The 24,987-nt window shown below is 38.1% G+C and overlaps 1 protein-coding gene across 13 annotated transcripts in view; it reads right to left on the minus strand.

Annotated features, from left to right (window-relative positions):
- The window catches only part of LOC117405672 (syntaxin-binding protein 5-like), a 188,312-nt gene that overhangs the window by 158,549 nt on the left and 4,776 nt on the right, over positions 1-24,987 (minus strand). For all 13 annotated transcript variants that reach the window (XM_034008909.3, XM_034008907.3, XM_034008903.3 and 10 more), the window contains exon 2: positions 7,980-8,077. In XM_034008909.3, coding sequence (XP_033864800.1) covers positions 7,980-8,077 — 98 coding nt within the window. The remainder of the gene's footprint in view (positions 1-7,979; positions 8,078-24,987) is intronic.

Consider the following 24,987-nt stretch of genomic DNA (forward strand, 5'->3'; position numbering starts at 1 on the left):
TCATTAAAGAGTAAGTAGCAGGTTTCTGAAACATATAGCGTTACATGTCCCCACGCGTTGTTACAACTGTTTAAATAATGTACCTGTCATTTTTATTTACATTGTTAACATCCTGACAACGTTTTACACTTATACCTTTAAAGTCTGTTTCAAAGCTGTTTTCAAAATGTCTGCTCTAGTGCACTGTAGTGTAAGGATTATTGCTCACATTGTCAAGCAGGTAACACAGCAATAATGTGGCATGGAAAAGAAAAGAGCTTTGAAACAGACATTAATTTTTCTTTCATTGTTAACAACCTGACAACTTTTTATACTTAAACTTTAATGTCTGTTTCAAAGCTCTTTTCAAAATGGCCGCTCTGGTGCACTGGGGTTTGAGATCTGTCCTCTAAATCACTGCAGGAAAAAAAAGAAAAAAACATAACAACAAGTACTCTGGATTTTCTTTTCCATACCACATTATTGCTGTGTTACCTGCTTGACAATGTGACCAATAATCCTTACACTATCAGTGCACTAGAGCAGACATTTTGAAAACAGCTTTGAAACAGACTTTAAAGGTATAAGTGTAAAACGTTGTCAGGATGTTAACAATGAAAAATTACAGGTACATTATTTAAACAGTTGTAGCAACACATAGGGACGTATAATGCTATATTTTTCAGAACCCCACTACTCTCTTTAATGTCTTAAAAATGGTTAGTCGTGTGCAATTAGGTGAGTCTCATTTATAAAGGTAATAATATTATCTGCTAAATGAAATATATGCCAGATTGTGCTTTCAGTGTTGTTATTTTGACATGTAGATTGTGTGGTCACTATCCACAACCATCAGAAAATTCATTTAAGGCCACCCCCTTATAGAAGCCCAATAGCTTTTTTATAGCAGCTGAATGTAGCAGCACTGAGAAATATATAACTGGAGATCAGGGGTTATTTTTGGCATGTTGACTGCGCTTAGAAATCTCCTCCTGCTAATATGGGGATGGAAGGGGTGTGTAGTAAAGAAGCACATGATTAGGATATTAGCTGGAAGGGAACTAGGAGCTGCACTGCAGCCTGTGCGTGACGTGATTACAAATAGCCGGTACACAGAGAGAAAGAAGCGGCAGGGAAGGCAGGGCTGCAACACTCCACCCTGTGCACTGCAGATACAAACCTAATTAAATCACAGCACACAGCATTGCAAGGCTATTGGGTATAGAGCTATACAAAAAAAACAAAGCCACTCCAGTAACCAAGCATATGCTTAGCGTCACATTTACACATCTTGTTAATAAAACATTGATTCTATGTTCTTAACTCTTTAAGTACCACACTTCTCAGGCAAAAAAAAAAAAAAGAAAAAAGAAAAATTGAATATGGAAACTATCTATTGTATTGTAAAAAAACACAGATATATCACACCCAGAAAGTGAATAACCCAGAAAGTGTTAATAAGCAAAAACAATCAACCAATCAATCAATCTTTATTTTATATAGTGCATTTCATAGTGGACCACCATTACAAAGCACTTTACAAGTTGCAGTAATAACAAGAAAATCTATTTGCTATACATGCTATACAGTAAAACAAACAAAAAATGCATAATACATTAAATGCAGTGGAAAGTGCATAATACATGATAGTAGCATAATACATGAAATAGTACCAGCAACATAGCAGTTAATAGCAGACATCAGGCTTAAAGAGCATGGAAAGCAAGAGAGAACAAAGAGTGGGAGCCATGAAGCTAAAAGAGCGTTCTCCAAGTGTGGTGCACTTTTGCGTGGGGATAACAAGCAGGCCAGAGTCGGAGGACCTCAGCTTGCGGGCAGGGACATAGCGGGTCAGCAGGTTGAGGAGGTATTCGGGACCTGTGTGATGAAGGGCATTGTTGGTGAGCAGGAGAGTTTTATGTGATCACATTTTTTACATCTGGTAAGGATCCTGGCAACATTCTGAACTAGCTGCAGTCGGTTTATGGTGTGTGCTGGGAGACCACCCTATAGAGAGTTGCAGTAGTCGAGTCGAGAGGAGACAAATGCATGACAAAGTATCTCCGCATCTGGGAGGGAAAGGTAGGGACGGACTTTGGAGATGTTTCGAAGATGGTAGAAGGAAGATTTGACCATGGAGGAGATGTGGGCATCAAAGGAGAGGTTGCTGTGAAGAAGTAAACCAAGGCTTCGTACTGTGGGGGAAGGCAGCAGCAGACAGTTTCTGAGGTTCAGGTCAACTATATTTAGATTCTTAAGTTGAGTTTTAGATCCTACTAGAAGTAATTCAGATTTGCTAGTGTTCAGCTGAAAAAAATTGGCAGACATCCAGGCCTCGATGTCTTGAATGCCAGCCAAGATCCGGACCATGGCAGAGGGGCTTCCAGGGTCGAGTTTTAAGTAGAGCTCGGTGTCGTCAGCATAGTAGTGAAACATGAGGCTGTGTTGGCGGATGAGGTGACCCAAGGGAAGCATATAGATATTGAAGAGAAGGGGCCCAAGAACAGATCCTTGGGGGACACCATAAGTGACCGGTTTTGCAACACCACTGCATCCAGCATAGAAAACAGACTGCATGTGTCCGGATAGGTAAGAGGATATCCAGGAGAGACAAGTTCCAGAGATTCCAGCATACTTCTGAAGGCGGTCAAAAAGAATGCCATGATCTATGGTGTCAAAAGCGGCTGTTAGGTCAAGGACAGAGGGAGCACCAGCATCAGCATTGAGCAGGAGATCATTGAGTAGTTTCAGTACTGTGATGCGGCCAGAAACCAGACTGTAGAGATTCGAGCAGATTGTTATCCGTGAGAAGTTTCATCAGCTGACTGGCTACAGCCCTTTTGAGAGTTTTTGAGAGAAAAGGGAGAATGGAGATGGGGTGGAAATAAGATAAGTCAGCTGGGTCAAGGGAGGGTTTTTTGAGTACTGGTGTAACCGGGACAAGCTTAAGGGCAGCAGGAACCGAACCAGAATCCAGGGACAGGTTGAGAGTGTGCATAATGGAGGGAGCAAGATCAGAAGCACAGAGACGGACAAGGTTAGTTGGCCAGGGGTCCAGGGGCATGTGGCAGTAGTTGATTTCAACAGTAAGCCAGAAACATCAGCAATGAAGAGAGGAGAGAAGGAGGAGATGGCAGGAGGGGCAACCGGAGGGGTGTCAAGGTGGTCAAGTAATAAACTAAATCTCCAGAGCACGAAAAGAAGGAGCCACTGTTGTCTCCAGATATAGAAGTGGAGGAGCCACCTGGGGACCTGGGTCCATGCGTCAGGTGCTTCTAAAGCTGCCACTACCGGGGTGTCCTGTGTTGCTGCCAGCACTGCCACTGCTGGAGTACCTTGTATTGTTGCCAGCGTCGCCAACAGCAAGCCTGGGGCTTGTGCCACTGCTATCCTCAGGAGAGGAGTCCCAAGAAGGGACAAAGGGAATTTAGGGGGTAGGCTGAGGGTTACAAGGACACCTCTTTATAGAAGCCCAGTAGAAAGCATGGAGCTAATGTTAGGGTCAGCTGGCATCAACATTCCCTCTCACCTACCCAGAATGGCCATATGTGTTGTACACATGGGGGGAGGATATGTGGTAGAGTAGGTGTTCCTGACCCTAATTTGGAGGCTTTAGGAACCTGGGGGTTAGGAAAAATCTACTTCATCTTTGTAAAGATGGCTACAAGAGGTAGCCATCTTAGGAAAGAAATAAATAATTATTAGTTGATTGAGACACGTGTGCACACTTAGCCCCTGCATAAAGGGAAGGGAAACCCTGTGGACAAGGGAGAGCGAGGCTAAGACCTAGGAGCACATAGAGAAAGAAGGCCTGAGAGCAGCAGGTTGTGCTTTCTATCCTGCACCGGGATTGCTGTAGCTTGGGTGCCATTTTGTTAATTTGCTTTAGAGTTTGTGTTGGGTAAGAGTTTTGTTTAAACCTGTTATTTGTGAATTCATAAAAGTGCACGGACGTGCTTTAAACTGCAGTTTCTGAGTCTGGGTTTGCTATTCCTGCCGTTGACCAGCCTTTACTGCCAGTCACGTTACCGCAGCATATATATTAATGGTACTTACAAATGCAGGAGTGTTTGCTGAATTAAACCTTGGGTTTATTATATTAATATTTATAATAATTTATTATGTGGGAAAGGCTATAACTTTTCACCCTGTAATTTGAATATTTAATAGTACCTCAGCCTCAACCAAGCACATCTCCAGCTTGTCTTGACTAATGACTTGATTACCTTCTGTGCAATGCATTGTTAGTATTACAGCAGCTGTGCTGTTTATAAGGGGTTATTGACTTGCATTATAATACTTGGTGGTAAATATACACATTTAAATTAGAATAATGTAGAATTTTCATATTTGTTGGCTGTGTATTGTTTTATATAGAATACAATGGAAAATCACATACATTGAAATTATTCAAATGACAAATAACTTTACATCTTTAAATAACTAAATAAATTCAAGCCCTGTGAATAGGGACTATAGCTGTTTTTAATGCATTAAGGGTAACAAGAAATTATCTCTTTAATGGCTGTCCTAATCCAACCTACAATCTACCTAACTCGTATTAACATCAATCATAGGGCTAAATCTAAAAAAAATTATACTAAAAGAAACGTAATAAATTCAATTACAGATGTTTCTCAACTCAGACATTTAATGTAGAGTTTTGTAAGTGGTAGTATGTTGTTTCTTTATTTGTTTTAGAATTGTAATGGATGTTTTTTTTGTTTGTTTGTTTCAGAAAACAATGTGCCGGTTATGGTTATTTTGCTACAGAAACAAACAAACAAACAAAAAATAAATAATAAATATACACAGTTAATGATATTTGTAACACTGCAAAATGCATACAGTGCAATAATAAATGCATGCAAAGACATATACAGTACAATTCTTCAGTTTGTAAAAGTGACTTTAGAAATCCCTGTTTCAACCCTTCCAGCCCAGTGCTTCCTCGACTGTGTGTGTCTTTCTCTTAGTGCTGTTTCTCACAATGAATTTCGAAGGGTTTTCTGAACTGTTTCCACAAGCACTCTAATGAGAACATGCATTGCAATGTATTTCATTTAGGAAAAAACAAAACGGCTCTGTTTTAATAAGATATATTTCCTCATTGTTGAATGCTAAACTTAATTGCAGAAAAAAAAAAAACATTATGGGCCCTGCATGCAAAGGTAATTAAATAATTAAAATGCTGTTTATTTGTATTAATAAATACAAAAAATCCTTAAATAACTCATGAGTTAAAGCTTTGTAAAAAGGGCACTATATAACATGTACTGTACTTTGGAATAAGTTGTAAGGATTTTGAAACTCTTGCCTATGTGTTGCCCTGGTCTTGTAGGGAGTCTGAAATACACTTTCAAGTATCCCACTTCAAATGCAAAACAGGATGAAATGCATTTTTATTTGTGGCAAAGCAACTTGTAAAAGGGCTTAAATAAATAATTTGTAGTATGATTTTAACCAAGGCACGTGCCTCGAGTGGAATAGGGGAATGCCCTTTCACAGCTTGTGTTAAGCTTGTCCTGGGTGGCTTATGTTGTGTTGAGCTGCCTTTAATAGTGAGATACTGTACATCTATAGGTAATTATATTTGATTAAATCTTAGTATTGAACCAACAAGAACCCTCGGAATGATGGTTAAAGGAACGAATTAAAGACCATGTTTCAGTAAAAGCCAACATATGTATTGTTAGTGTCATTTTGAACACCGTTGTGTACACCATCGAGTATATCTATTTTCTACAAAACCCCACAGTGGCAAAATGTAAGAATAAAAGCTTAACAGCTTTTTTCTGCTCTATGCTGATGGAGTAATATGACCTTTTTTTGTTGTTGTTGTTGTTTTAACTCAGTCTCCTTCTGCTTAGCAGGGGAGAAAATGGAAACGGTAATGTCCTGAAATGGTTTTCAGCTCCTAGCAAGTCGAAGGGGTTGACCAGACATGTTAAATGTAACTGTAAACAACTCTGATTTTTGACACTGACAGAACTAAATCTCGTCAATTGTACTCATCCTGAAATGTAAATATCTGATGCAGATTATCAAGAACATAAACATGATGAAATCAATAAATATGTTTTTTTCTTCTTGTGTAGTATACTGTCATACAGTATGTCTTGATTTAATATAAACGTAAAAGCTTGGTTTTACCACTTATTAAATACATAAACTTTCCAAAAGCAACATTAGTAGAATATTGCCTTCCAGTTTCACTTTCAAATAAGTAGCATTGTTAGAATGAATTACTATTTTTATTGCTATACAAATTATTGCAAAAGGATTAAATCTGACCCACATGCTTGTTACCAGCGGAATGGAACTATTACTAACATTCAATACTGCAGGTAAAAGTAAAAAGCTACAAATGAAAACAAATATATATATATATATATATATATATATATATATATATATATATATATATATATATATATGTATTTCCATGCCTCTTTCATAAAATAACGTCAGGATTATTATAATACTTTAACAAACTTACCAAAGAAGAATAGCCCAAATATAAAAAAAAATACATTGTGTAGAATGAGATGTATGGAAAGTGATACATCTGCGGTATTTATGCTGCATTAAATAAATGGAAACTTAGCTCGACAGCTCTACACAGACATTTCCAAAATAAAGCTCATTGAAAAGTGACCATTTATAATACAAACACCAAGCAGTGTTCACAAACTGGTAAACCAGGTTAAAATTGTCTAAAAATGCATTTGATGGACGGATAATAACAAATACAAATGTAATTTAAAATATTACTATAGATTATAGTTAACAAAATGCACAGTAAGTCATGGACATAAAAAATCTGTAACAGCACAGGTATGGTAGAATGTCACACTTGATATATATGCCATGTCAAAATTCTGTGACATCGTCGATGATGTTATTTTTTATTTATCCATTTTTTTACAGCTGCTTGCGAGAGGGGTGGGGGGTGAAATGAATCAGTGACAGGAAATGTTGATGTAAATAACACTTTCATTTCAAGATTTAAAGTATTCAAGGCATGTATGCTAGTCTGCTGCAAGCTAACGGATAGCATCTGACATAACATGATTGAGATAACATGATCTCCATCTTATTGCAGCATTTACAATCTTAATTTGAGCAGCGAGTAAACACAGGCTATAAACTAGAAATGTATTGAGGGTCAGTTAGTGCTTTAATTTGGCTATATATATATATATATATATATATATATATATATATATATATATATATATATATATATATATATTTAATGTATTTTTATGTAAACCAAACCAAAACCAAAAGAAGCAAACACAATGAAAACAACATATAATAGATTGTGACTTGATAAAATTAAATTACATACCTACATACAAAGGAAAGCACTATGATACAGTACATCGGGCCCTATATATTTATAATGTAATTACCGTGGTCCTTACTATGACACTGTAATTAATATCAATTTGTGTTGACCTCCTTTGCAAAAACCTACTGTATTGAGTATTCAATAGAAGACAAACACAGAATGATCTGTGTCTTGTTTTATCATGGCAAATATTTAAAAAAGCAAATTAGAAAAGGACATACCAGTATGCCATGAATCCTAAGCTATTATGTTATGTCATACACATCCTGTTTTCCTTGCCTGTTTCTTTTTTTTTTTTAGAGCAACACAAAAACCACTTCACGGCTTTGCAGATTGAGAGGGCTGAACCACTTGTTAGAATCCTATTCTCCTCTGTTTTAAGTTGCCAGCATTACCAGTGATGAATTACCAGTACTTAACATCCCCAAAACCTAAACGCACGCCTCTCAGGTTGCATTAAGTTAAATGTCAGGCAAAATGAAAGCAAGCGGTACTCTTGTCTCTAGAGCTGTGTCTGTGAGGGAAAAAAAAACTTTTTTAGGAAATGTACATTTCTTACCTTGAGAAGAAATCCAACCTTTCAGATTAATTCTGGTTGCTTTAGCAGGCCATTCTGAAAATAACAAATAATGTGAAAGGATACATTCGTACACCTCCTGTTCTTGTTCCAATGGCCACAATTTTTTGCACTGGGTCGAAAGCCAAGGCAGTGGGCTGATATGGGAAGCCATGACGTACCGTCTGAAACAAAATAGAAATTTATATTTTGAATTAGGATTTTGACAAGTCACAATGTTGTTGAAGGAAGCCAACAGCTTCATTAGTCTTCCATTATTTTATTAAGAACAATATTCAGATAATATTGAAGAAAGACTAGAACAATATCAACTGTTGGCTTTAACTTCAAACTGGGGCATTGATTCTATCCATCACTTGTTCTCAATAAGTTAAAATGCATAAATAAAAGTGAAAAAATGGCAAATTAAGCCACTGATGTGCTGTGTTCAACTATGAACATGTTTGGAAATGTTTAAATAATGAATTCATCACAAAACTTCGCTGTTAGCTACCAAACGTCCCAGTTTGGCCGGGACAGTCCTAGTTTCAGAAAGGCTATCCCAGTGTCCCGAACCAATTGTAGAAATCATGATTGTGTCCCGGTTTTAAGTTTTTCGTCCAGGGTGCTGGCTGGACTGATGAAACTATTTTCCTTGTGAGTACCACGTGCTTCTACCAACGTCAGTATATTTTGGTAGTTTAACACCAGCTGACTGGCACAGGAACAGACATGTAGGCTACACATAGAAAAAAGTGCGCTAGGTATTTATTTAATTTTACTACAGTACTGTATACTTGGGGCTCTTCATTTTCAGTTTTTATTTTTGATCATGTGATGTCTCTTTTTTTTGGAGTGTTTTTTGGAGTGTTGATTGTAACTTGATTCTGCTTCATTAATTGATGTACAAAAAAAGAAAGACAGCTCCTTATTTTTAATTCAAATCGAACGCAAATTGTGAGAGGAAACTATTATTTGCAAAACAGGTTATAATATTTTTGCAACAAGTCATTAAGATTTTAAATCCGCGAAAAGCAATTTTAATGAAGGAGCTGCTTTTTTTTTACATTATCAAAGAAACCAAATTATAGTCTCATTCAACTAAAGTGATCTTGTTTCACAATCAACTGCTTTTCCAAGAGTTTAATTAAGAAATTAAACTGTGGAAGCGATAGGAAAGTGACAGCGTGGGAGAAGTACGAGTGGACAAGTACATCACAGTTAGAAGCAGTAAGGAGAGACTACATCTTTAATTCCTTTAATCAGAAAACACTGCAGCTAAAGTCTAACAATTACGTGTCTTTTTCTGATAACAAGCTGAAACTCAGAACAGCTGATTCAAATTCGCAGAGGTTCTGAGACACGGGGGAGGGGCGGAGCCAACAGCAAACAAACAAAAGCCAGCCAGTGTTCACAGCGACAGCGTGTGGAAGCGCAGCATGGGAGAAGAACGAATGGACAAGTACATCACAGTTAGAAGCAGTTTGAAAGCAGGTTGACAGCTGCAGAAGCTAAACTGAACTTCCAAAAAACAAACAAACATGGTCTTCAAGTCAGTAATCTGTGACAACTGCATGATGTGAGAATCCGAGAAAACCCAACAGAGCTCAACCAAGTGTGTGTAAAGTGCCACACGATCCAGGACTTGCTTCAACTAGTAAGTCTGTTAGAAATGGAGCTGGAGGAAATGAGACAGCAACAGGAACTTGAGGAGCTGACACACCCACAATTCATGGAAGTCTGCACCCCTAGCAGACTGAAATCACCAGGGAGATGGAAGAGAGTCGAAACAGCTGGTTCAGATAGGCAGAAGCAGGGAAAAAAGAAACTTCGTCAAACACAACCACCAGAAATCCAAACATCCAACAAATTTTAACCACTTCAACATTTAGATGACCAAAACCAACATCAAGAGAATGAAAGGAACAACATCCAGGACCCTATAAACAGTGCTGACCAGGCAGCAAAAAGAAGGGAGGTCATGATTGTTGGGGACTCCATATTGAGAAACACAGCAAGTTCAGTTCGCAGTTTGGACCCCCTTACTACAACAGTGTGCTGCCTTCCAGGAGCCTCTGTCACGCACATCACTGAGAACGTGAACAGGCTCCTAGAACGAACAGGAGACGACCTGGTAGTAGTCGTCCACATCGGTACAAACAACATTGGAAGAGACAGGCCAAGATCCCTGCAAAACAAGTTCAGAGAGCTAGGAAGGAAATTAAAAGACAAGACCAAAACTGTGGTATTTTCTGGGATACTGCCTGCACCTCGCAAAGGACCATATGGACAGCTGGAAATACAAAATCAAAGTGCATGGCTGAAATCGTGGTGCACGCAGGAAGGCTTCACCTTTCTTGAACATTGAAGCACATTCTACAACCAGGACTATCTATATAGGTGGGACAGACTGCACTTAAACAGAAGGGAACCAATCTACTTGGAGAAAGGATCCTTGAGGAGGTCCAGAAGCATTTAAACTAGAAAGGAAGGGGGAAGAAAACAAAAAAAACAGAAGGGAGACCACATCAAAACAAGGGCAACAACTCAGGTAAGACAACTATTAAATGTATTTATCTTAATGCTAGAAACAAAATGTTAGAACTTGAAGCTACTGCACTAACAAGTAACTAGGATGTGATAGGTGTTACAGAAACTTGGTTGTCTGAGAGTGATGGAGACGAATATAATATTAGTGGGTACACACTGTATAGGAAAGACAGGCAGGACAGAAGAGGCAGAGGGGTAGCGCTATACATAAGAAATAGTCTTGAAGCCCAGGTGTTAAATCTGGACAAAGTAAACAACGCCGAATCAATATGAGTCAGAATAATGGACAAAAATTCAAAGGGCATAATAATAGGAGCATGCTATAGACCGCCAAATTCAGACGCTGAGCAAAATAATCTGTTATACAATGACATTAGAAATGCGTGTAGCAAAGGAGAAGCCATACTAATGGGGGATTTCAGCTTCCCCCGTATAAAATGGGAAAACCCGGTGGGGAGCACGACGGACGAAATTGAAATGGTGGAAATGACAAATGACTGCTTCCTAATGCAATTTGTCAAGGCACCGACTAGAGGGGAGGCATGTCTTGATTTAGTCTTTTCAAATAATGAAGACAGAATAACTAAAATAGAGGTCAGAGAGCCATTGGCAAACTCAAACCACAACATGGTCTCATTTGAAGTATTTTTTAAAACCCCAAAATTAATGACTAAAGCTAAGGTTTAAAATTTTAGAAAAGCAAACTATGAAGGTATGAAACAGAGACTAACAGAAGTAGATTGGAGTAAAATAGAGAAAACATCCACAGAAAAAGGATGGCTGTTTTTTTAAAAAAAATGTAGCTAGAGGCGCAAAACAATTACATCCCAAAAGTAGACAAATCTAAATCTAAAACAAAATGGCCAAAATGGTTTAATAGATCAATTAAAAAAATATTCAGCGAAAAAAGGCATTTTACAGAGCGTTTAAAAGGGACCAAAAACAAAGTACACAGAAAGAGTACTTGGAACTGCAAACACAAGTCAAAAAGGAAGTTAGAAAGGCCAAGAGAGAGATAGAAATCAATATTGCTAAGGGGTCTAAAACCAATTCCAAAATGTTTTTCCAATATTATAACAGCAAAAGAACATTCAAAGAGGAGGTTAAAAGTCTAAGAGACACAAATGGCAAAGTCATAGATGAAGAAAAAAAAATAGCAAATATATTAAATTATTACTTTTCACAGGTTTTTACAAAGGAGGACACAGACAACATACCCCACATGTCGACCTGTTCCTATCCAATTTTAAATAACTTTAGCATAACAGAGGCAGAAGTGTTAAAGGGACTAGGAGCTCTTAAAATAAACAAATCCCCTGGGCCAGATGAGATCCTCCCAATAGTACTCAAAGAAATGAAAGAAGTTATTTACAAACCGCTAACCAAGATCAGCAACAGTCTCTTGACACAGGGGTTGTACCGACAGACTGGAAAATTGCAAACTTAATACCGATCCACAAAAAGTGAGACAAAACCGAACCAGGTAACTACAGACCAATAAGCCCGATTTTTATTATATGTAAACTTATGGAAACTATAATAAGATCTAAAATGGAAAATTACCAATATGGTAACAATATCCTGGGAGACAGTCAGCATGGCTTTAGGAAAGGGAGATTGTGTCTAACTAACCTGCTTGACTTTTTTGAGGATGCAACATTGACAATGGATAATTGCAAAGTATACGACATGGTTTATTTAGATTTCCAGAAAGCTTTTGACAAAGTCCTGCATAAAAGATTAATTCTCAAACTGAACGCAATAGGGATTCGAGAAAATGCATGCCCATGGATTAGGGAGTGGTTAACATGTAGAAAACAGTAAGTATTAATTAAAGGAGAAACCTCAAAATGGAGCGAGGTAACCAGTGGTGTACCACAGGGATCAGTATTAGGTCCTCTGCTATTCCTAATCTACATTAATAATTTAGATTCTGGTATAGTAAGCAAACTTGTTAAATTTGCAGACGACACAAAAATAGTAGGAGTGGCAAACACTGTTGCAGCAGCAAAGGTCATTCAAAATGATCTAGACAGCATTCAGAACTGGGCAGACACATGGCAAATGACATTTAATAGAGAAAAGTGTAAAGTATTGTATGCAGGCAAAAAAAATGTGCATTGGGATCTGAAGGGATCTAAGAAAAAGACCTAGGAGTTTATGTTGACTCAGAAATGTCTTCATCTGGACAATGTGGGGAAGCTAAAAAAAGGCCAACAAGATTCTTGGGTATATTGTGAGAAGTGTTGAATTTAAATCAAGGGAAGTAATGTTAAAACTTTACAATGCATTAGTAAGACCTCACCTAGAATATTGTGTTCAGTTCTGGTCACCTCGTTACAAAAAGGATAGAAAGAGTGCAAAGAAGAGCAACCAGAATTATCCCAGGTTTAAAAGGCATGTCTTATGCAGACAGGCTAAAAGAATTGAATCTATTCAGTCTTGAACAAAGAAGACTACGCGGCGATCTGATTCAAACATTCAAATCCTAAAAGGTATAGACAATGTCAACCCAGGGGACTTTTTTGACCTGAAAAAAGAAACAAGGACCAGGGGTCACAAATGGAGATTAGATAAAGGGGCATTCAGAACAGAAAATAGGAGGCCCTTTTTTACACAGATAATTGTGAAGGTCTGGAACCAACTCCCCAGTAATGTTGTTGAAGCTGACACCCTGGGATCCGTCAAGAAGCTGCCTGATGAGATTCTGGGATCAATAAGCTACTAACAACCAAACAAGCAAGATGGGCTGAATTGAACACAGAATAACACCAAAATGAAAAATGTTAGTTTGTTAGTTTCAAACAAAAGTGACAAATCATTCTGTAAATTGGTACAACCAACAAAAAATGTACAACACTTTCTTCAAATTGGTTCCTAGCATATAAGGGATGCTTATCTCTATTCACACAGATGCTGTGGCACAATATAAACACCTGTACCTGTTCACACAGAGGCTGCATCACTATATGAGCACCTGTGCCATTTAAATGTATTACACCTACATCTACAGTAAAATGTTTCTAACTTCCACATGGTATTGAAAATTAGCATTCCTCCTTCAAAAAAGTCCATGATCCCCAGTTATGAATCCCTGATTCTAAATTCCATGCGGTGACTCCTCATTATTTCTGACAACCTGTCTCTCTCCTTACATGTCTGGTTCAGCGAGGGACTATTGTACACACATTTTTGTAGAAAATTACATTTCGATAGAAAGATTTCAGTTTTACCCATTCCCACCCACTGGCTCACCATGTGTCCTGGTTTAGCCTCCCAGAAATTTGGTAGCCTCAATGTTAGCCTATGTTCGCAGCCATCAGAAGTAAAAAAGCTTAACAATTTTAAGCAGGTGTTATTATTCTATTTCCATATAAAGAGAAAATATACAGCTATGGCCAAAAGTTTTGCATTACCCTAGAATTATCTAATTTTGCTTAATAAAGTTGAATGCAAATTGCTGAATAATGTTAATGTATTGCACACGCTTTGTAGTTTTTGATATGCTTAACAAAAAACTGACAAAAATGGAAAAATATGACATTCCAAAATCTAATATGAAAGCACACGATTTCTGAAAAAGGGCATCACAAATCTTGACACATGTTACTCAATTAGAAGTAATCAAAAGATGACAATTATAAGTGGTAACGAGTACATTTAAGCTACAGAAGCATGATTTTTACACAGATTTTGTAACTTCAGAGCAAGCCATGGGGAAACACGCTCAGCCATCATTGCTCTTCTAGCGGTCGTCAGATAGCCAACAGAGGTTATGCCAGCCAAGATACAGTATCAAGGATCAGCTGGAAGCTGTAAAGCTGCTCCCAGGTCTGGATGCCCAAAAGTCAGCACTGCACACCAGATGAAAGATACAAGCCAGATTGTATCGTCCCAACAACGAAGCATCCGGAAACTGTCCAGATCTGCAGATATTTTTCTGCCAAATGTACAGGATCCCTACTCATTTTACTGAAGAGGGCATCTATGAACAAGGACAGGTACCTGAAAACACTCCAAGACCACCTCCCTGCAGCTTAGAACCATTTTCCAAACAGTGATTTCTACTTCCAAGACGACAGAGCCCCTTGCCATCGAGCCAAAGAAGTGAAGAAATGGTTAGAAGACAACAGTATCATGCCACTGCAATTTTGGCCTGGAAAGTCACTGGATCTCAATCCTATTGAGAATGTTTGGGGTCTGACAGGACAGTTCATGCCTGAGAGGATTAAGGAAGTCTTAAAACACAATGGAATGCAATGGAAAATATTAAGTACTACTATTATGGTTTCCGGTACACTTTTGCAATATCATTTTGTAGTTCATTTGATAGCAATAAATAAAATAAAATATCTAAATTATTTTCTTTTTTTTTTTTTTTAAATGATGTATCAATGCTAAACGTTTGGCTATAGCTGTACACTATACAGCTGTGTTAAACATATCTGCATGGTCCCTTAACATTCTGATGGTATATACCGGTACTCATTTGGTAAATAACACCCTGGATGTTATTGCTGAAAAGATCAGAAATAAACACACAAGTTCAGCTTATCTTTGCTAGGTGTTCTAATTTGTTTTACATCATTTCATACATATCAAGGAAACAGCACATGACTTTGTAAAGCGATATGCTTTACTTGGGTGTTTTGTCTCTGTGAAACAGGAGTAAACCAAGAAACACAAAGAACCACAAATAAACAACCCAGAACCAAAATCAAATAATGCACTTAGAGTAAATCAAAACCCATCACATCACTAAGTAGCCTACTAAACAAAATACTGAGGTTTTAAAATAAAGCAGTCCTGTTATCATCAGTCAACCTACTGCTAATTAAGGTCTCAGGGAACTGTTTTATTTAGCCTCTTTTCCTAGCTATGCCCTGCGTGGAGCTGTTTTCATGCTTGCTTTAGCCTTGCATGTGGCCTTTGAGCATGAAGTGGGAGATGTAACAATCAGGGTGACAAATAAGCTGCTCATTATCCTTCCAGCTAAAAAGAATCTGCTTCATATTAACCTCTGATTTATGTATCACTCCAACCTGTGAGCTAGGGGAGCTCAAGGTCATGAACTACAGATTTAGGTAAATACAAATATGGGCAAATTAACAGAAAGGGACTCGTAAGTTACAAGAGGAGGTATTGTGCATCGGGTCTGGGATCTATAGTTATGGCCAAAAGTTTAGCATCACCCTATACAATGAAATCCTTTTTGCTTCATTGTCGAATGAAATCTGCTGAACAATGTTACGTTAACATATTGAATTACATACCGATTTGTAATTTTCCATATACTTAATGAAAAACTGAAAAAATGTGACATTTCAAAATCTAACATGAAATGCTGTACTACTATTATGTAGTTTCTTTGATTACATGATGTTAAATTAAAGATCTAAATTATGTTCATATGTTTGTTTTTTTTTTTTTGTTTTTTTTTAAAAATGATGTCGCAATCCTAAAATTCTAGATGATGCAAATCTTGTGGACGGAGCTGTCCAGGTCACTTCACACGTTTTGTACAGAGTTGATGGGTTGCAACCAGTGGGGTTGGCTTGAGGAACAGAATCATAACCATTTTTCTATATTGTTCCTTTAAAATTCAAGCATTTCAGTAACATTTTCAGCTATGCAATTTAATGATGCTTTAACAGCTAAGGGGTCTATTACATTGATCTAAGCAATGGCAGATCTAAATACCGTTTGTGTTTAAATATTAAAATACTGCAGGAATAAAACTCATTTTAGTACTTATCTTAAAGTACTAAAGAGACTTACACAGACTGTCATAGATGGCAAAGTTCCCTTCTTTAATGATTTAAACAATTACGTTATTCAGAGTCACCGTCATTTAGATCCACTGAATAGACCCCAAGATATTTTTGTTTTTTTGTAGTTAAATTACTACATGACAAACAAGCACTGTTGAGCAGTTCCTGGTAGGTAACCATTTACTGTACATTTCAACATAGCGAAGATAAGAAAATTGATTTAGTTCCCACCCCACGAGGGTATGCAATCTATTATACATAAAACACTACCATCTTTACTGGCATGTAGAACTGTATACGCTTTGAGGATAGTACTGGGTGCATTAAATATGTATTTGTCTTGATTCTTTTGTATGTCTTTCCTATTATTGTTTTTAGCCTTGGACTCTCCTTCCAGAAAGGCTGAGCAATCTTCCTATTATGCATGAGATGTGCGATTAATTTGTATGGTCCAATGTAAACAAACTAATTCCTGTCTTGCTGTCTGGTCTCTTCATTGTTCACTGTGAAAGGTCACTAACAGCCAAGAATCATAGTTACAGAAGAAATATTTTCAAGTATCCTCAAAAATAACAATGAAATAGCCTTGCCCAACTGGAACCCACTTGTCAGTACGTCACTCACAGAAATGTCATGTTACTACCAGGAAAACCAACTTAAGGCAAACCCAAGCAAAACACAGATATGCACCTTACTCCTGAGGAACCGCAAAGAAAAGCGAACACTGCATGTCAGCTAAGAGGGTGCAAAACTGACTCATCACAGCCACCCTGTGTACCTGGGAGTGACCCTAGACTGAGCACTGACATATAAACAGCACTGTATGAACATCAAGGCTAAAGTGGGTACACGGAACAGCATCCTGCGAAAACTGGTCAATTCCAAGTGGGGAGCCCAACCAACCACCCTACGCAACACCGCCCTAGCACTGTTACACAACAGCAGAATATGCCTATTCTACGTGGGTGCGACAAGCCATGTTAAACATGTCAACATCGCGCTGAACGATACTTGCCACATCGTCACTGGGTGTCTTAAGGCTACCCTGGTACATTGCCTGCATGCCCTAGCTGGAATTGCCCCACCAAACATAAGAAGAAAGATAGCAGGAGACAATGACAGTCTAAAACAAGAAACTGGCAAACACCACCCGCTCCACAAACACAAATATGTCCACGACGCCTGACCTCAAGGATGAGTTTTCTCACCACGACAGAACCACTAATAACCTCAGAGAAATCTAATACAGAGAGCCTCTGGCGGAAGGAGTGAGAGGAACTTGGGGACAGATCAATAGAATGGAGCGATAGAGGTATTCTACCAGTGGAAGAGATGGCATCTGGAGGCTCCCATCGCTGGTTGTCCTGCAGATGCCTAAACAGACTTTGAGTGCAGATTGGGAGATGTAAATCCCTAATGAAAACCTGGGGATTGTGTGAGTCAGAGCAGTGTGTTTGCCAGTAAGATATGCCAGTATAAACTGCAGCTATATATAGAACTCTGGTTTAGGCACCACATGATAAATTGGATCTGCAACCATTTACTCCTGACACTTTTGTTTTTCTGTTATATTTTTCTATGCTGAATAGCACAGCAGGTGTGATATTGGGCGTCTGCTATCATGAGTAATAAATAATGATATTTGTTATTTCATGAAAAAAGGGCATATGCCATCCTGCTTAAAATAATACAGCTGAAGAAGCAGGCAGAGGAGGGGAAACTGTTAGCATTCACAAATGTCTCTTTCCCTGGAAAAAGAACATTCAAATTCCAATGGATCAGTAAACTGGAACTGTCTTTCATCAATCAATAAGTCATGTCTCAGAGCATAAAGAAAAAGAAAAGCCATGCACTCTTAGCCATCGATCTAATTGTTCATCTGTCCAGGTCACATCCTTAATAATAATTATGTACCATAAACTGTGGTACAGTAACTAGCTTTTTATTTTTAACCCATTGGGTCCTACGCAAAAAAGAAAACAATCCGAAGGTACTGTTACTGCAATGCCACACTGGAATAAAAGACAGAACACTGTCCTCTGCTATTAAATCGTGTGCAGTACTGTTCTGATGCACATACTCGGTTGGAGGCCATTGGTGATCTTGTCTTTTTAATAATTGTGTACTTTTTAGTAAGAACATTTAGAAAGTTTGGCAAATTTAGTAAAGTAATTTCTGAAACCGTAATGTGCTGTGTTTGAACTAAACTGTATCACAACTTGTTCTCTTGATCAACCTTTTCCCTCTTTTTAATAAAAATCACAAGGGAACAAATCAAGAATGAAAACAAATCTAGCTTGATTTTTGTACTTGTATATTAACAGTAAATCAGGATATAACTGAGAGATGATTGCCCATATCTGTGAATGGGTTATATTTACACTTGTTGCACGTGAACAGACCTCAGCATTCTTGGTATGTTCACTTTGACTCGTGCAGATATTCCCTCATACACAGCAATACAAATACATGCTCATAAAATAGGCTAAAACCTGGACAGACTACGGCGATTATGGTGCTATTTAACAACAGGACCAATTTTACCTTTGTCTGGTGAAAACTAGATTACTATATTGTAGAATATAAATGGGAATACTATGAACACACAGCCGTCCAGCCTTGGCACTAGAAAAAAAAAAGTTTAAATACAAAACAGTTCTGAGAAATCCTTGGTTAGTGGCAATTCTAACATTGGCTTCCTGCTTTCATCTTAGGCTCCATGCTGGGCAGGTTTGAAGCCCAAAAAGCAGGAGACATGACTTGCCTCAATGATCACTTCATTGTTTGTGGGAGAGCAGGGATTGAAATTTAACTCTAACACCATTCTACTGTAGAAAGGCACAAGCGAGGCAGTCAACAAGGTAATATGAAAATAAATGACAAACATGTTTATATGTTTCAATATTCTTCAAATATTGGGATACAGAATAATACAAGTAGCAAAGATACCACTACAGGTACATTCCCCAGTGCTGCATTCTTTCTCATTGTGACAGGGTGAAAACCCTGCACTTGATACATTCGTAAACAGTGTGTATTTTGGAGGTGGTTTGTATTGTATTGTATTGTGTGTGTGTGTGTGTGTGTGTGTGTGTGTGTGTGTGTGTGTGTGTGTATAGGTAGAAATTGTGTGATCTTGACTTGCTTGGGGTTAATTGATCCCTTGCTTAAGATCACCTGATCCTGATTAGCTGGCCGATGTGCAATCAATTAATTAAAGTTGATTTGCCTGCACGGTTGGTGGTTATAAAAGGCTGCATCTAGGCTTTGTGCTTGGTCTTGTAGAGGCTTGGGCTTAGCAAGGAGCTATACTGCTATAACCAGCCAACAGTTGAACCTTATTGTTGTTATTTATTAAAAATCATTAGTGTTGTTTTATTTTGGTTGAAGTACTTTATAGGATCCCTATTTCAAATGCCGCCTGATTTCCTGTGGTTTTGGTTGATAGCTTTTGCAAGCCTTTTACACTCCTATCAACACAGTCAAATAGCTCCCATGTATAAAACTCAAACTACATTAAACAATGCCTATGGAGGTCTGAGGATATTTACAATCCCATTTTATACTGTTATGTATTCCAAACACGGTACACATGGTATGTATGTTATTTTAAATTACTGGTAGAGAAAGCTTTTTTCAATTTCAGTAGTATTGTTATCTGACACATTGCTGTCAGTGGTGTTGTAAGTGAATCCTAACTCACAAGGAACGGCTTGCTTTGAAACAAAAAGTGCCTGCACTGCAACAGTGAATTGAGCCAAGCCAAGTACATACTGTTTCCCACTGGAGATGACAGCCATTGTGAGTTAAAAATCCACTTCGCTGTCCTTCTTTTTTTGAAGCAGCTTTTAATACTTAAGATATTTGCTCATACATTGTTAGATGTCTAAGTGGTATAGGCAAGCAGCTTAAGAAAAAAAAATACACTGCACACAAATGGCTCAAGATTAGCACAGCAACACTTTTATTAAGACTGGCTTGCTGGTTAACAAAACATACACATACTATATCATACTAAAATGTACATTAATTCCCAGAGGAGGTTGATGCACACATATCCATCAGTTTAGACACAGCATGTAGATCATTTTGTACAGCGTTTACCAATATCCTTACTAATGACATGAGCATTCAGCAAAATACACGATTACCTAGAGGTTACCTTCCTTCAATCAATCAATTGAAAACACCAGCCAATACCAAGCACGGCGATGAACAAATTCACTGTGTAAAACAGATTCCACTTCGAAGTGATTGCAACAATAAGAAATTTAGATAGGATGACCAGTATACATCACGATAAATATGTCTCTAAACCAAAAGATCTATTGATCAAGGTTATTACTTGCAGACAATACAGATACAACAATACCCAATGCAGCTATTAAAAAAAGATTAAAAAATATTGTACTATTGTACTGTATTACAATGAAAAAGTATGTTGGCTATATTGAAGTGTTTGCCATTGTGTTACTCTTTTCTACAGACTTCTTTGTTTTTAATAGTAGTGAATATTTATGAAATTCCCTATTGAAATGAACATTGGACAACTGAAACTCTGTATACATATTTTGATAAACGACCATCCAGAAAATGCCTGTGTCGAAATTTTAACTGGTTATTTCTTACATGTTTTTCCTCATGGTTTATCTCTGTACCTAATTCCAATATTCTCTATCCCATTACTTAGAAAGGTTCTGCTCCTGATTTCTTCTAGGGATTAAACCTGTATTAACCTATATAAACTATATTTCAGAATTTGAAGAAGGCTATTCATCTTACTGATAGGTATTTACAATAATCCAATTCAAAATGGGTTTATGGAGTCATGGTGTTCATTTTTACAAAGGTAGCTGGCTAGGCAGACACCGCAAACCATTTATAAAACCTGCAAGCACTACAAAATGGAACACACAAGAACACAGCATACCTATTACCATCCTCCACATGGATTATACAAAATAATGATGTAGAATAAGCTAAGCTGGTTCACATACGAGATGCAGAGCAAACATTGTATGGCTAATACCTTTTTAAAATGAGGGGCTGAAATATATATATGTCGTAGCCTTCCATACCACAAAGGTCTCTTGTCAGATGTCTTTAAAAAAGTTGTTCCATTGTTACGGGAATATTATGTAGCATACACATACCAAGCACATTCCTCATGCTGTAGGGAATGTGCATCCAAGACATGGTACAGTTAAAAAGGGTGGATGAATTGCCTTCTCATGCTAAAATGACATGTAAATGTTTTTTTTCTGTTTTTTTAGTTTTTGTTTTTGCATTGCAACAATTGTATTATTTTCAGGTTTGGTGAATGGATAGCTGATTTCTTTTAGGTCCCTAATATTAAGATAAGATGCAATGCATGTGTGATAGAGAGAGAAAGGATCGATGCTGTAAATCTCCCTCCCGATTAGAAAGGGCGCTGTGTAAGGGGGAAGGTAAGCTGCCTCCTCGATCTGCCTCGGTGGTAGGTGGAAACTGGAAGGTAACCATATTAGGAGGGGCGCGTAGCTGCAAGTACTCAGGACGATTCCATTGCAGTCAGCTTCGGGGCAGCCCTCTATTGGAGAAGCCAGGCGACGCATTGATTGCAGGGAGGAGTTTTCTGGGTACAAAGGGGAAGCAGCTACGTCAGTACCTCCCCTTGTGCTGAGACAATAATTGACCGGCCGGAGCTGGTGTATGTTTGTTTGTTTTGTTACGTGTTTTTGTGTTTTCGTAGAGGAGCAGGACGGGAGGCTGTCGCTACCGAGCCAGCACTAACCCCAGAGCACGCCCCTCATCGCACAGCACAGCACACGCACCACAGTCCCCTTTGGAAAGAGCACAGTTTCATGCACAGAGGATTGTGGTTAAGGAGTGTCTTTTTGTTTGTTATTTTTGGAACATGGACCTTGTTTTGTTTGGCCCCGATTACCATCGCTGGTATCGGGGTGTATTCTTTTTCTATTTGGATTATTTTTGTGAATATTTCTGTTCTTGTTTGGATTATTAAATTACTTGTTTTGGGAGAATACGTTTGGACATTTGCAGTCTTTTGCACCACATCATTCATCCTGTCACAGCATGTTACACTAGTCTTCGAGTGTTACAGAACCCCCAATAGGGTTTAGCAGAAACACATTACTTTACCTTTGCTGTATACAGTGTTGCCCATATCACAACATACTTCAGATTGTTTTACTATGTTTTAATTAATATATCATAGGTAAATCAACTAGGGAACAACTTCTGTGTTCACCAAGAGAAAGATCATTTTTCTTCTAAACATTCCAGTTCATGCTCCCTCCTGCAACAATGCTGGTGCTCTGATTGAAATGAGTGATACAGGAAGGAGTGTGGTCTAGATACACTGCAACATTTTTTTTTTCTCTCTGGAATTAAAACCTATTATGACCCAAATATCTGTTAAGATTACAAAGAAATGGCCAAAAATGTGTGTCTGAAACCAGAGCTGAACTATCAGAAGAATAAAAAGTAATTATATAGAAAACACAAACTCTCTTAAGATAGGTCTGGCATTTTGCTCCATTTCCCACTGTTACCAAATATATTAATGCTCAATTTTATATGTACATTTTTGCGTGAAAGTTGGGTTTATTTAAAGGGATACAAGATTTTACAAACATAGAACATATGATAATGACAACAGCCTTTGGTCATAACATATATATACATTATTTCAACCTAGAGATAATATATATTACTGGTTTACAAGGCATTGTAGATTGTACACATACTGCAATACTAAGGTATCTTACTCCTAGAGCAATCTGATGAGCCACAGTTACAGAATTAATTTCACCAAAGGCCTAGCGAAATGAAAGAATCTCTACAGTACAACTGAAGTAGGATTCAAGAGCAGCTCCTTAACTTATAAATCCCGATAGATAAATAGGCTTCATTTATTCATAGTATTCATTTTATATGTGCTATCATTTTGCACTCAGAAGACTAAATATAATTATAATTGCATAAAAAGATTGAAAGCCTGCTTCATTTTAACTCAAGTATGTGCCTTGGCCACTTTAATACAGTACCCATGCTTTATTACTGTAAGCATTATAACTAAGGCTTTATAATTTTGATCACGTGATGTCCCTTTAAACATATTATGAGCTGATTCGCTTTCTTAATCAAACACTAATTACCAAAGGAAGTTGTTTCTTTTTACCCTCATATCTTGATTGAGTTAACAAACTACGTGCATTGATCTCACCTGATTCTAGTTGACCCTGCATTTCATTCTGGCTCTAATCACCGAATTCAGTTTATTAATTTCCACTGCATTAGTTTCTAGTAGTGTGTCGCTAATTTAAACAATCTGGTATTCAGTTAAGGCTTAACAACTATTAATTAAGGTTTAAAGGGAGGGAAAGAGATGGAAAATAAAAACCGAAAAATAGAAACCCTAATTATAACTTTCCAAAATGTACAGTGGGTTAGTGAATTGAATTTGGGGTAAAGAGAATCAACTCCACAGGAAAAAATCTGCTGCTGGTGGGAGGAAGTGCTTTATTAAATTAGTTTGGTGACCAACACACAGTTCTCAGTTTAATCGTCAAATGGAAATCAAAAGAGGATGCCATAAAATGGAAAAGTGGCTGTAATGTTAATTAAAAAATACAAAGGTGAAATGGATGCATATGATGGGTGACGTAACTTTGCCCTGCATTGTTGTTGGATGCACACAGTGGGGCATGGTAAAAGATACGGTGCCCAAACAACATTGCTCTGTGGGTTACTTTAGTGCTGGCACCTTCTACAAGCAGTGAAATCATTACAAGAAATAATGCATTGCCCTCATGTGTACACCACATTTCATTTGCACTAGAGGCTCATGAGATTGGACAGAGCTCTGACAATATGTCCCACCAGTAGTGTCTTGGGAGGTATACTATATGTATCAATAGTAATGTTTTCTGCAGGTTCTAGAGTGTTTTACTTGCCAGAAAAAAATGCAATTGCACATTCTCTCAGTTGTTGTAGAACTCCAGTGGCAAACAGTTTTTGTTTTTTTTTTTCTTGAAATACTGTGTCAATGTTCAACCTGAAATAAATGTCAACTGAAAGAAGAGTCATTGTGAAGATGCATTGTTAAGAAAAAGACTTAACATGATATATTTGAACATGACTTTGCATTTTGATAACATCAGTCAAAATGTACTAGAGGGATATTTTTTTCCCATTGTTACTTTAAGGGGGACTCAGTAGCACTTGTTATGTCTTGTTAAGGCTTGCCTTTGCACTGATGTGAATTAAACGCATTGCTAAATGTATTGGTAGGTGTTGGAATTGAGATCGTAAAACACAGACTCAGATTTCAAATTGTAATTGTTTCAATCTCACACACCACTAAGAAATGTATATTAACCATAGCTGGTAAGGGGCTCACGAGTGGCGCATCCAGTAAAGGCGCTCCTCGCAGGATGTGCCCTATAGCCTGGAGATCGCTGGTTCGAATCCAGGCTATGTCACAGCTGACCGTGACCGAGAGTTCCTAGGGGGCGGCGCACAATCGGCTGAGCGCTGCCCGGGTAGGGAGGGCTTAGGTCGGCAGGGGAATCCACGGCTCACCGCGCATCAGCGACCCCTGTGGCCGATAGGGCGCCTGTGGCTCTGCAGCGGAACCGCCAGATCTGTGTTGTCCTCCGGCACTATAGGTCTGGTAGCATTGCTGTGGATCTGCAGTGCGAAAAATGACGGCTTGGAAGGAGCACGTTTCGGAGGACGCGTGTTTCAGCCTCTGTTTCCTGAGTCGGCGG

This window comes from Acipenser ruthenus, chromosome 9 (assembly GCF_902713425.1).
Source record: "Acipenser ruthenus chromosome 9, fAciRut3.2 maternal haplotype, whole genome shotgun sequence".
Classification (NCBI taxonomy): Eukaryota; Metazoa; Chordata; class Actinopteri; order Acipenseriformes; family Acipenseridae; genus Acipenser; species Acipenser ruthenus.